This window comes from Labrus bergylta, chromosome 1 (genome assembly GCF_963930695.1).
Source record: "Labrus bergylta chromosome 1, fLabBer1.1, whole genome shotgun sequence".
Lineage (NCBI taxonomy): Eukaryota > Metazoa > Chordata > Actinopteri > Labriformes > Labridae > Labrus > Labrus bergylta.
In genome coordinates, this window is record NC_089195.1 from 12,794,036 (window position 1) to 12,806,806 (window position 12,771).

At 43.7% G+C, this 12,771-nt stretch overlaps 1 protein-coding gene across 3 annotated transcripts; it reads right to left on the minus strand.

Moving 5' to 3' along the window:
- Positions 1-413: 413 nt before the first annotated feature.
- Positions 414-11,989, minus strand: clta (clathrin, light chain A). Of its 3 annotated transcripts, XM_020652780.3 has the most exons (7): positions 11,709-11,989; positions 10,006-10,034; positions 8,932-9,049; positions 8,631-8,742; positions 7,110-7,163; positions 3,762-3,797; positions 414-1,590 (listed from the first exon to the last, which is right to left on the minus strand). In XM_020652780.3, the coding sequence occupies exons 1-7, from the start codon at positions 11,884-11,886 to the stop codon at positions 1,419-1,421; spliced, it is 699 nt and encodes a 232-aa protein (XP_020508436.1). In that variant the 5' UTR covers positions 11,887-11,989; the 3' UTR covers positions 414-1,418. The 3 variants fall into 3 exon arrangements, with proteins under 3 accessions (XP_020508436.1, XP_065810457.1, XP_020508437.1); XM_065954385.1 differs by lacking the exon at positions 3,762-3,797; XM_020652781.3 differs by lacking the exons at positions 3,762-3,797; positions 7,110-7,163 and having other exon boundaries at positions 11,709-11,988.
- Between the last annotated feature and the right edge of the window lie 782 nt (positions 11,990-12,771).

Consider the following 12,771-nt stretch of genomic DNA (forward strand, 5'->3'; position numbering starts at 1 on the left):
AAAATAAAAAAAATCACAAAAGTAGTCCTTTGGCCGAGAAGAACGCAAAAACCGTCTCTTTAGAACGAGTGGTCAGAAATAAAAGGTGCTCACAGTGTGAAGAGGTGAAGCAGCACATGCTTCAGTCCTCGACCAACATCAGTGCAGTCAGAGGAGTTTGCTGCTTCATCTTTTTGCTCTGTTCATTTACTTTAAATTAAACTCTTACCGAGTAGTCCTGTGGATTCTGACGTGGAAACCTCCAGCGGGCGCTCCTTCAGGGGACAGATGTTTTTAAAGCTTCGATAAAAGATGGCGTTTAAAAATCACCATCTCTCCAGGACGCGCACGGTGTGAAGGTGGACTGAGTGCCGTCACATTCTCCGACCAACCAACAAAAAGAGAGATGGTGTGGAAGAACGACAGGAGGAAGATTTTCATCGAGGTTTTATTTCTATTGAAATCAAATGGACAACGAACACAGATGGTCAAGCAACAGCTGGCTAATATGTCTCTCTCTCTTTAAAACTGTCTAGTTTCAGTGACATTAATGTTTTATATACTGTATATATATTGCCTTTTTGTATATGTACATAGGTACACGCATAGAGCACATACACACACGGCCGAGGTTCAAACACACACACAGACGGTCACGTTTATTGTAATTACTGGACTCGATTCACTTCCTGACTGGAGAGGGGGAGGGGCAAAAGGAAATGCATAGATCGGAAAATGTTACACAATATGCCACACGTGGGGTCTACGCACACAGCTCAAAGTACACACACTGAATTTGGAGTTTTGATTTTAAAGTTTGGTCCTTAAAAAAAAAAAGAATAAAGAAAAGCTCTGAGGATCAATTCTTTATATACGAGGAACATGAGGTGGCGCATCGGGGGAGGGGAATACCAATGGTTACACATCAGTCCAACCCGGGAGGTCAGAGGAGGATTCTTTAGATTTACAGGTCGGAGAGTTAAGAGTACAGCATCGTGAGAGTGATATTGTTTGGGTGGGGGGGTAGGTGGGGGGTGGGGGGCATGTTTTCTGGTTGTAGTGTAGCTCGAGGCCCAAACAATCAGCCCTTCCCTTTTTAATGTCCCACACTCACAGTCCTCACTGCAGTGTTACACGACTCCACAGAGCATGAGACCTCTGGTTGATCTAACGGGCAAGATCTCTGTGTGTTTATGAAAGCGGCATTAAGAGGTTTCGATTGGTCTGTGAAAGAGGTGAACACAGGTGAAGGACGTGGCGAGCTGGTTCTTGAAGGGTAATCTCTACAGCCCTCCACAGGGCCGTGCATGGCGTTCAGATATGAACAGGAGGGATGTGATCCTCCTCGTCTTCAGGATTCAGATGCTGGGATATCGCTCGTTTGGTTTGGTGTAAGATGAGAATGATATGGAATGACGCCCTTGAGCCGCCCGGACTGCCTAGCGGACCAGCGGGGACTGCTTCAGGGAGATGAGGACGGAGCGCATGCGGGACACGTCTTTAGCCTGCTTGCTGGACTTGGGGTTGAAGTCGCAGAGCCGAGCCACACGCTCCCACTCAGTGCCGGGGTTGTTCTCATCCAGATCTGAAACGATGGCTTCCTCGGCCGCCCTACAGGCAACAGGGTAGAGGAGAGAGAGGAGATGGGAGTAGAGAACAGTCAGTGGAGGAAGAGGATCATGAAAAACCGAAATGCACAAACAGCCCTGAGAAAGTCCTCTGCTGAAACCCAACACCTCCCTCTTGGTTGAAAACTTAACGTTTGTCTGATGTCAGGTTGGTTACGTTAACGCATCTGTGAGGAGTTTTTAAACGCTCATGAAGTGGACTGATGCCTCAATACGACCTACAGAAGCAGAGCGTCAGCGGGAGGATTATTTCTAATGTCTGTAAACACTGCGGCGAGGAAGGTGTCAGCCGAGGCGTTTGACAGAACCCAGCCAGAACAGTCCTTTTCAGTTTCCATGGCAACGATTCAACGTGTTTGTAGATTTACATGTTAAAAGAGAGCGGGTGAGATCTCTGATCGTATGCATCAACAAGGAGAAAAAAAGATAATGCTTCGTCTACGGGGTACGCCATCTGAGGCCACGTTTACATCAGAACGTTCAACAAATAAAAAAAATTCCGAGTTCAAACAACAACGTTTTGAAAGCAACCGACGTGCACATGGATTTGCAAAGGCGACCAAAAACGCTGTAGTATACATGCAGGACCAGTAGTTGGCGGTGTGACTTCCTAATGAAAAAACACGCACATGGTCACTTACGCTTCTTTCAACTGAGCAGTGAAGTGTAAATGTAAAAAAAAAAACTGACTAATGGATGAACGATGAGTCGACCCTAAACCGCAAAAAAAGGAAATTCCAAGAAAATGTCGACTGGGAGTGAGCGGCACAAACAGAACTCTGAAGTCGGCCGTTGTTGTAGTCCACGTACTCGCGAGTGGTTATTGACTGAGCCGTGATGCGTGTGGGTGACACGGTGCATTTCCAAATCGACAAGACGACGGAGGCGGCGCCGCGTTTTTAAAGGTTTGCGTTTTCAGCCACCCGAAACGTTGTCGTGTAAACATGGCCTCGATTTCCTCACAGGAACTTTAAAGTCCAGATTAGATTCAGATCAAAGAGATTCCCTTCCTTAAAGGAATATTATCTATAATCCAACCTGTGATTGGTTGGGTTTGTCGGTTCAGCAGAGTCGACCTCAGGCTCCAACGATCACACAGAACATCCATCTGTCTTTACCCGTGGCATGCCCCCCGCTCCCCCCCCCCTAACTCTGCCCCACATCACAGTGAGCCTGAATGTCACTTTTCCACAACACTACAGGGTGCTACATGTAGGACACTGATGAGAGAAACAAAGAAAACAAGTTTACCAGGGTTATCTTAAAAACCTAGCTCAGCACAGAGCTGAAAGGGGGGGGGGGGGTTGTTACACTTCCCCTCGCCCTGTGGCTGCATGTTTACAATGTTCTCTTTGCTCTCCAAGAACCCGAGCATAGGGAGGATTCGCTCATCCTTACACTTGTCTGGTTCTGTTTTAAAAAAAATAAAAAAGCTCAAAAGAAGTTGAAGCACCGCTCGGCCTGAGCCATGCATCGTGCTGCGGCCACCAAGCAGGCTGTCTGGAGGCGTGGCTTCAAAGAAGAGAGAGAGTTAACTTTGATTTAACGCGTTATAAGAAGTTAAAGGGTCTGTGGATGTCTAACTGGTGAAGGTTGTAGTCTTATAAAGCATCGAGAAAATCCCTCAATAAAGATAAATAAGACATCTAATGTTAACCATAACTTCACCAAAAGAAGAGAAGGTGAAAACGTTGAGCCACAGATCGCTAACAAACATAAAGCTCTCATCACACCCACAGACGCATGATAGTCCCACTGCGAGGGTCCCACCCGACCTTCAAGCACAAACTCAGCTTCAGACTACGACAGAGCGAGATGGGGATGGGGTAGCCAATGAACATTCACCGTCACAACCGACTACAACATCACACGAGGGACTGGCAGGAGCACAACATCACAGAGGGGACATCAGAACAAACCCCCGACTAGGCAGTGGATTTAAGCACACTAGGTATCTGTGCGTGTTCATTATCTTACACTTACACACACACACACACACACACACACACACACACACACACACACACACACACACATATATACACACACACACATATATACACACACAGACACACACACAAAACTGCATCTATCCCCCTGTCACAAATACAGAACAATATGTGGGGGTTCTGGGATTTTGTATTTTTACTTAACTGGTCTAGGCGGTAGCAAGGATGGTTAATGTGTGTGCTTTAAGGTGCATAGGAAAAGAAAACAAGGAGAAACAGTTTCACAAGTCAGAATTTAGAAGAGAGAGAGGGGGGGGGTTAGAAAATGAAAGACAAAAAAAAAAAAAGAGCTCAATGCAGATGTTGAAAGCCAAGCATGCGAGAGCGACATCTTTTTCTCCTGAAGGGTTCTAAGTCAGACACGTGTGCAGCCTTTGATTTGCTGAGGTCAATAATACGGCCACAGTTTCTATCAGTCACAAACATGATGCATTATGGGAAAGGGTCTCATTTATAAAACTGTCTCTCAGCGTTCACAAATGATACGGCCAGCTTCCACGTTCTCTATCAGATGTTTACTGCATTGTTGAGCTCGCTCTTCACATTCTGACAGCGTGGGAGGTGTCAGTCACATCATTTGTTCCCAGTGTTTATAAATGAGGCCCGTGCACTTCCTGTAACAGCCCGTGCACTTCCTGTAACAGACTCATGATGTGATTCTGTGTCTCCTGCAGCGTTGGCTCAATCCATGGACAACTTCACACGATGCTGCATCATCTGCATCGAGGTGTGCATATTAAAAAAAAACAAAAAAAAAAAAAAAAAAAACTTTATAATTTACCTATCAGAAGGAACATCGATTTTTTAATTCACTAAAAACGCAGTCAAGCTCCTGGACACCGTCTCAATCTAATAGGGCCTCAGTCTCGGAGCGCTTCTCACCGGCGCTCATTGTTGCTAGGTTACAAAACGTAACTTCTGCTTCCCTCAGACGTGACAATTTGGTTATCTCTCCGTCTGCTTCATATTTTAATTTATATCAAGAAAACATGATGATGATGTAATTAAGTCGTGTCCTGACTTCAGCAGCAGCTCTTCACCTGGAAACTGACAAGCGTCTCTTCCGCCATTGTTATTCACAAAGATGATTTCAGAAGCCCCGCCCCTTCTCGAGTGTGATCGGTCGGTGGTCAAACATTGTATCTTAAAGACATTTTTTGCATTTTTAAATAAATGGCGCTACAGGCTGCTCTTAACACAACCTTGAAAAACAAAAATAAAACGTGGACACCACGATGCAGACCGATGAGCGTCTCAAAGCGATCTGATCGCCAAACCAAAGGCTGCACATCGAACGCTACTTGAAAGCTAGCTGGGCAAATAAGCACGTTAGCCTGCAGGAGAGCAGAAGCTACTAAGCAGCTTGTGTCTCCCTAAAGCATGGAACAGTTTGAAGCAGTTGTGTAACAGGAGCACGACCAGCGGCGTTACCGACATGTTGACATTTCTGAATCAATCTTACAAGTCAGCACTTCTAAACCACCTGAGCGTCAGTCAACATATAGTTTATAAAATGCATTCAATGTAAACATTCAGCTTCACTGTTTAGAGATGATTTCACCACTTCAGGTTGACCTTCACAGATTTGATTTGAACGACATTAAATCTGGATCGTGGTAGTATGCACTATAGATTGGGGATGGATACAATTACTCAAGGAACTCATGGTTGACGTTGTTATTCAGTTAACACGCACCGCCAATGGTTACAATAGTTCACTGTTTCCACCACGCGGTTCAGTTCGGCTCGGTAAACATTTATTGGCATTTCCACCGTCAACAGTTGGGAATGGTACCAGAATAAAGGATCTGTACCCTTCTGTTGGGGTGCCAAAGGTATCGATCAGACCCTACAGAAATGCAGTTCTGATGAGCATCACACTGCAGGAAACATAGCGGACCAGCTTAAAGAAGCTGCTGAGGAGTTGGGAGGTCTGTGCCCGACATTCTTTTAAACTGTAAAAAATAATTTAACATGCAATGAATGGATTACTGTTTCATAAGGTGACATGTGTATTTGAATATTTAAATGACCTTAAGCTAGAGTTAGGACATAGAGGAAGTTAGGGTGACACTTATGGAAGTCTGACTTATAGAGATTGAGGAGGAGGAAACGCCACAGAGAGCAAAGCCTCCTCTGCACATGTGCGGTAAAATCTCATCTCATAAACACAAGATGTGAAGACAATGAGAGGATCTCTACGAAAATCCAATAAGAATCACACAAATGCTTCAAACCAAATCTACAAGCATCCTACTCCTGACTTTAAAACTCTGCAGGTTAATTCGTGTGCATAACCCGTTAAAGAGACACAAAACAACTTTAAGAGATCATACAATCAACATCAGCAGGAAACATACGTCATGTGTTAGCAAAGTGAATGGAGACAGTACAGAGTGATGGAGGAGAATCAACACAGGCTGAGCTATGAAAGGGTTAAATGACATAGTGTGTGTGTGTGTGTGGGCATGCAGTCATTCTGTTAACTCAGACCTCGTCCACATGTAGGCAGGTATTTTTGAACACGTAGCGTTTTGACCTTTTGTCTGCAAATGGCGCTTAACGTCACTGAACACGCTCCTTTTGTAAAAGTCCTTTCAGGGTGAAGATGTTCAGAAACTTTTTTTTTTTTTTTTTTTTTTTAAAGGTGTTTCTGTGTAGATGGGGAAAACAGAGTGTTGTTCTTGTAACGTCACGCTGTGCGCCGGTTTCACCTCCGTGTGACTTCATCGTGCGACGCTGTCTCTTAAGTTTGCATGAGATTAGAGCAATGGCAGATGTAGCTAAACTAGCGCTGGTGCTAACGTTGCTAACTGGACTTTTTACATGCTCACACATTTACTCTCCCACTATGTTGACGAGCAGAGACGCCTGATTGGATGACGGAGGTTACTGCTGATTCATACAAACCCCAACTCCTACATCTGCAGTTTTAGAAGAGACCCGGTCGGACTTCCTGTTGGTGGGACAACTTTAAAAAATGACATGGTCATTACACAGGAACGGGGAGAAAATGTCTTCTGTTGTCTCGGAGTGAGCTGCTTCGCCCCCGCGCGTGAAGGACAGACTGCGATGACGTTGCCTGGAAGTGTTGCTGACTTGGCGTGCTCATGGCGGCCGTAACAGTGAGTTTCTGCATTTTCATGTGGACGAAGATGTTCTGGGAGAACTTAGTGTGTTTGGACGGGAGGTTTACCCGCCTACATGTGGACTGGACCTGACACCAACTCACAATAAACATGCAAACATGTGGGATGAAAATGAGCGACTGCAGTTTGTATTTAAAAAAAAGAAAGAAAGAAAAACGAGCCAGAGTGCAACGATTAGAGCTCCGTGTTAACAAAAGGAACACATGGGAGATTTCTAATGCCAACATTAAAAACAGGAAGGTGACGTCAATGAGCCAATGTCGGGAAGTGGATGATGAAATGATGATGGAGAAAAGAAATGTAAGAAAAAATGAGGAGGGAGGATGTTAGTTGGAGCGACATACACATAACCAATGAGCTCAGAGAAGGGCTGCTTGTAGAAGTCTTCATCCAGCACCCTGGACAAACATCGGCCCAAACGACAGAGCAGCGAGAAGGCAGGAGAGAAGAGAGAGAGAGAGAGAGAGAGAGAGAGAGAGCGGTAAAAGGGAGGAGAGGATGGAAAACACAAGTGTTATAGGTTAGCACACACATCATACGCTAAGACATGTAATCAAAGTCTCAGGTGTGTTTGGGAAGACGTGGGAGAGCAAATCTTTAATTACACGACTCCTGTGATTGGACAAACAGCGTCTGATCTTCACAGAAGAAAGAGAATACGATTATTTACTTTCACATTAGTTTGTAAACTGAATCATTGTTTTATGTTCAAGTATTTCATCCACAATTAGTAAAGTTCTGTCTCATCTTTTGCTGCAACTACAACCAACTTTTTGCTATTTTTGCAGACTCTATTCCTGTGTTTTGTGAGCTGTTGGAACAACTAGATTTCCGCTAATAGGTCTTGAATGTTTGCTCATTACAGCTTCTCTATTATGAGGATTCACTCGCTCATCATTGGATCAAATTGATAAATAATGTCGGTCAGACAAATGGTTCAAATGTTCCAACTGGAGGTGATCTTCCTTTTGCATGCAGTATTTAAGGACAGGTTATAGGCAAGGTTTGATTCTCTTGGAAAAGAGGAAATAGATTAATAATGGAGGTTAACTGTTACATGAAGTACCGTGTCCCACAGCGTGCAGGGCGGTTAGAAGAGAGGAGACTCATGGTCGCAGGTGCTTTATTATTCATCGGGCGTCTGTGCTACATTACAGTGCAGGAAAAACTCAGACGGAAACTCTGCAACATTTGTCATTACACAAATAATAAACTGAACTCTTCATATGTTTCAGCTGAGTATGAAAGGCGAGCATACACTGAGCGACTTCAGTCACACGTCTGATTCTCAAGTCGGTTTACTGTCAGCATGTTTGTTCGTACGAGTGCCTTCTGTCACACAGTGAAACAGAGCCATGAAACGATTCCACAACTTCAGGGCTCGTCTTTCCTGCGTGCGCAAACCGTCAGACAGCTTCTGAAAGCACCATGGCAACAGCATCGCGTGTCTGTTTGATGTGTCCTCCCTTCTTATCAATATATATACCGCAGAGAGAAATGCTGACAGGACATTTCAGCAGACATCGAGCTAACAGGAAACATTTGTTATGATTTAGATGCTAGTTAGCATCGTTTCCTATAGGACGATTTGATCTACTACCTGCAGGGTTAATGTGAGAACACAGCACATTGTGTTTTTAAAGCTGAAAGTTGAGGTGGATCTGTTTCTTGTCCTGCACTCTGAGCTGAACCTCTGTATTCTGTTACACGTCCTGAGGCTGAATCCGAAAGACGGAGATTATATTAGAGCTGTTTAAACCCTACATCAGTATTCTAACTAACACGTGGTTGTTTTTGTGAATCTTACAAATCTTCAACTGGGCTTGTTTTTATTCCCCGTCTTTGCCCCTCTGTTGGGCCAGTACCTGTTGTTGGTTTTGGTTTTCTCCAGTTGCTCGTTCTGCCTGGCGTGCCACTCCTCCAGCTCCACCTTGGCCTTCTCCTTCCACTCTGACTCCTGCTTGCGCGAGTTATCATCTGAGGATGAAGAAGAAAGGAAGATGCAGAGGGAAAGGTTAACGATGTGGAAGTGTTTCATTACAGGGCAAGACACACTGGATGGAATAAGGCGAGAATGTCTTGGTTTTCGATCTCATGAGATCTTTGGAGACACCAGAGACAGATCTGTCCTGTTTCTCATAATATAATACTCTGGTCTGCGCTTACCTAGCACCTCCAGCCTCTCGCTTTGTTCCTCCCTCCACTTGCGTAGGCTTTCAGGTTCGGCCTGCAGCCGGTCTGCACTGGAAATGGCTGCATAGGCGTCTGATGGGCCGTTGCTTTCCTGAGATACAAGAAGGTGGTGATAGGTTACTTCATTAAAAGTCCTTTAGTCAGAGTAATTTACATGGGATGATGAAACCTGCGAGTCACATGAGTCAAAAGTCAATCTGGAATCCTCTGGTTTAGCTACAGTTCCTGTCCTGACTCCATTTTGCATTTTGCAATCTGTTCTTTAAATGTAGTTGAATGCCATTCGAGAAGCTCTATAAATCAAGTTTGTCCCCCTCTGAGTTTTATCAGCTGAGCCTCTCTCACTGCCAGGAAGAAGTCCTGACTGTGCAAACTGCAGAAAATGTTGCAATGACAGCACAGGAAAGGGAAGTTGGAGGAAACTAACAGACAGACATTAAAATCCCTGATACAGTTCTCACCAATTTGTTTCTTCACCAATCTTCAGACCTTCTATGTGCCTTTTTCTCACATAGAAAGTCATTGCATGCAGTTTTCTATTGGCTTATAATATTTGAATCAAAATGATGATCCGGAAATAATGACGATATATTATGAGAATGATGACAACACAGTCTGAGAAGCAGGGACGTGTTCACATAGCAATGCTAATCCAACATTACTGTATTAAATGTGACTTTAGCAGCATGGTTTGGCCACTCATCAAAACAATAACAGCATCCTGAAAAGAAGCCTCTGCAGATGCAGAGTGGGCCGAGATCCAATCAGACAGCTCTTAAGAGGCTGCATGTAAAAGCTCTTCTTTTAGAGAACAAATCATCATCGACTTTTTGTTTAAGAAATGTTAATGGTGAATGGTCACTCAAAGTGATTCACACAGTCCAAGGATACTTCGTAATGTCGACTGAGTGAGCTGAGATCAAACCTTCTAATTGTAGGACGACCTGCTCTATATGTGTAAGGTGTGAAAATGTCTCAAATCATTTTTTTTTTTTTAAATAAAGTAAATAAACACAGAAACCGAGGAAGTATGTGAAGAAGTATTACCCCATGAAGCTCTCCGTTGACAGTGCCATCTACAAAGAAAGAAGAGGAGAAAAAGTTAGATTAGATATCATATGAACAAATAAATCCTTAAAAACACAACGTCACAAACCGGGAAGAAACAGTTTGTTATCATGACAAGACCAAGAAATCTTTGACTTTGACTGTATTTTCAAGATTTTCATACACAGATTTCACAACGTGATATGTCAGCACTTTGAAGCCATTATGAATCTACAGCTTCAAGGAAATGAGGCAGTCTTGTCCAAAGGTCATTAAGCTCCATCAGTTTCCTCTTGTGACAGGGAGGTGAGCTGGCAAATAAGCGTAGACTGTAAGTATGAATGGACGAAGTCTGAGTGACGTCACCCGTCTGTTCCTGCAGGGGGCTTTGGAGTCCCATCGATGGCGATCTCCATGCTGGAAATGCTGTCTCAGTCTAACTATCAGTCGACCTAATGACAGGCTGAGAGCTGGAGCTGAGGCGGGTTTTAGTAGAGATGACAGATCCGATCTAACATCGTTATCGGGTGCGATGTTGACGGAATTCTAAACATTGTAGAGAGCTGTCTCTCCCCTCCTCTCTAGAGTCGATGCTCACACAGGTTGCCATGTGGTGGACACTGAAGCTTCAGTGTTTAGCCAGCTCTGCATCAGTCTGTAAACCTTTCTGTGTTCTAACCTCTCTCCATTTTTCAAAAGCATCTCCAATATTGATCCTAGTTTGAGCACGTTTCTGCTCGTGGAGCTTATTAGAAACATGCAGAGGCTTTTTAGGTCGAGTACAATCACTTCTATCTGAACCAGTTCTCTTGCCCACTTCCATCGCTGCAACACCTGTTGGTTTGACCTGATAACTGCTCTCATATCTAGCAAACCGAGGGGCATCCAAAACAGCCATGTGGGGGTGCCTTAAAACCGCCTACCTTCTCTGGTCCAAACAAATCCAGAGCATTCAGGACCAGAATCTAAAGTTAGAAGGAGGACATACTGGCTGCTGCATTGTTGTCAGAGAAGCCAGCACTTCAACATAGCATGTTTCCTGAATGTCTGATCATATAGTAAGGTCACTTTATCATTTCACTCACTACACATGTGGACCTTTCAAAGATCCAGTGAGTTTTATCTCAGGATTTTCAAAATAGCTCAAAATGATGATTCATATCTAGAATTAATAATATTGTATCTGTGATTCTCGAACTGAAATATTAAACAGGAAGTGGTTTAATGCTAATGTTAGATGTGTTCTGGGTGTAGCTCATGTTTCTCGTGATTTTCAATATGTCTTTGTAGTTTCTTATCAGTCACTTCTTCTTCTGCTGCCTCTCGTGTGTGTCGTGCAGCCAGCAAAATAACGTTACTGCAGCTTTAAAGGAAGCAATGAATGACACGTCTTATCAGGACACCGCTAATGCTATCAGACACATTGCTGTAAGCAGCAGAAGTAATAAAGGTCACATAAATAGCGTACAATTATCCCGAGTGTTTCATTTTACGTGACCGTACGTGTCTACGTCTCACGGCTGCTATGCTACGCTAACCAGCTAGCGTTAGCATGTCTGTCTGAATGGGCTTCAGTGTCCGCTCGGGGACACAATGACGCCAGTTCTCGTCAAGATCAAAGTTTCCTTTTAAAACGATTTAAAGCTAAATTACTAGATAAATCGTTTTTTAAAAAAGGAGGTAAACAGTCTCCGGTATCTTACCGTTAGAGTCTCCAAGCGATGAAGGGACGTCTCCGCCGTCCAGGATGCTGAAGCCTTCGTCGTTTTCAATACCCGCGATCTCGCTCTCCTGCTGGGCCAAGAAAGCGGCAGCGGGGTCCTCCTCCGAGCCGACCCCGTTCCCAGCAGAGGGAGCGTTGAGCATGTCAAAGTCGTCCATGTTGTGTTGATTTGTGAGCGGAGAAATGTCAGGAAAACGGTTGTTGCAGGTGTAGCGGCTGAGACCAAGACCGATTAGCTCAACGGGAAGAAGGACGAACCAAAAAAAAAAAAAAAGAAACCTCAAGGCTAGCGAAGCGGAAACAGAGAAATAGCCAATCACAAAAGAGTATTTTTAACTGATGGTGAAACGCGCCAATCGTGGAAGAGCTGCCTCAAAATTGGACCAATCAATTGTGTGAACCCTCCCGCATACGGGTCCCATGATCCGCTACGTGCTGTCATGAGCTGTGAGACGAGTCCGCAGTCTGTGAGGCGAAATTAAAATTCATCATAAATATACACATACAAATTATTTCATATATTTAATATAGAATAAAAACCCCATACATAACACAGGACTTAACAAGAATTAGCTGAAAAAGAACAAGGGTCCTGTCTATCATATCAATCTTTTTAAATTTTTGTTTCTTTTGTCCCTTTATTTATTTTATTGCTGTTGACCACTTTATCCATCAGGAGTCCTTCTTCTAAAATCTATTATTGTTTAAATTTACCTACTCATTTACCTTTTGCACACCTGCTTTTACCTTTATGCAGTTTTTTCATTTTCTGTGATGTGATGTAATTTTCTCGTAATCTTATTATTATTATTATTGTTTTCAAAAATGTTCCTTTTTCCCCTAAAACTGTTCAGCTGATGTAATCTTTATTTTGTTAAAACATAATAGGACAATTCACAACAAATGCAGAACGCAGTTAACTAGACTGGCTCTCTCAGAACCGCGTCCTTCTGTCAAACACCAGCAGAGTATTCAGCCTTCTCCTTTCCACTCTGCTATAAAAAATAGTGAAGCACCTGGGTAACATTACCAGCCCGAGTATA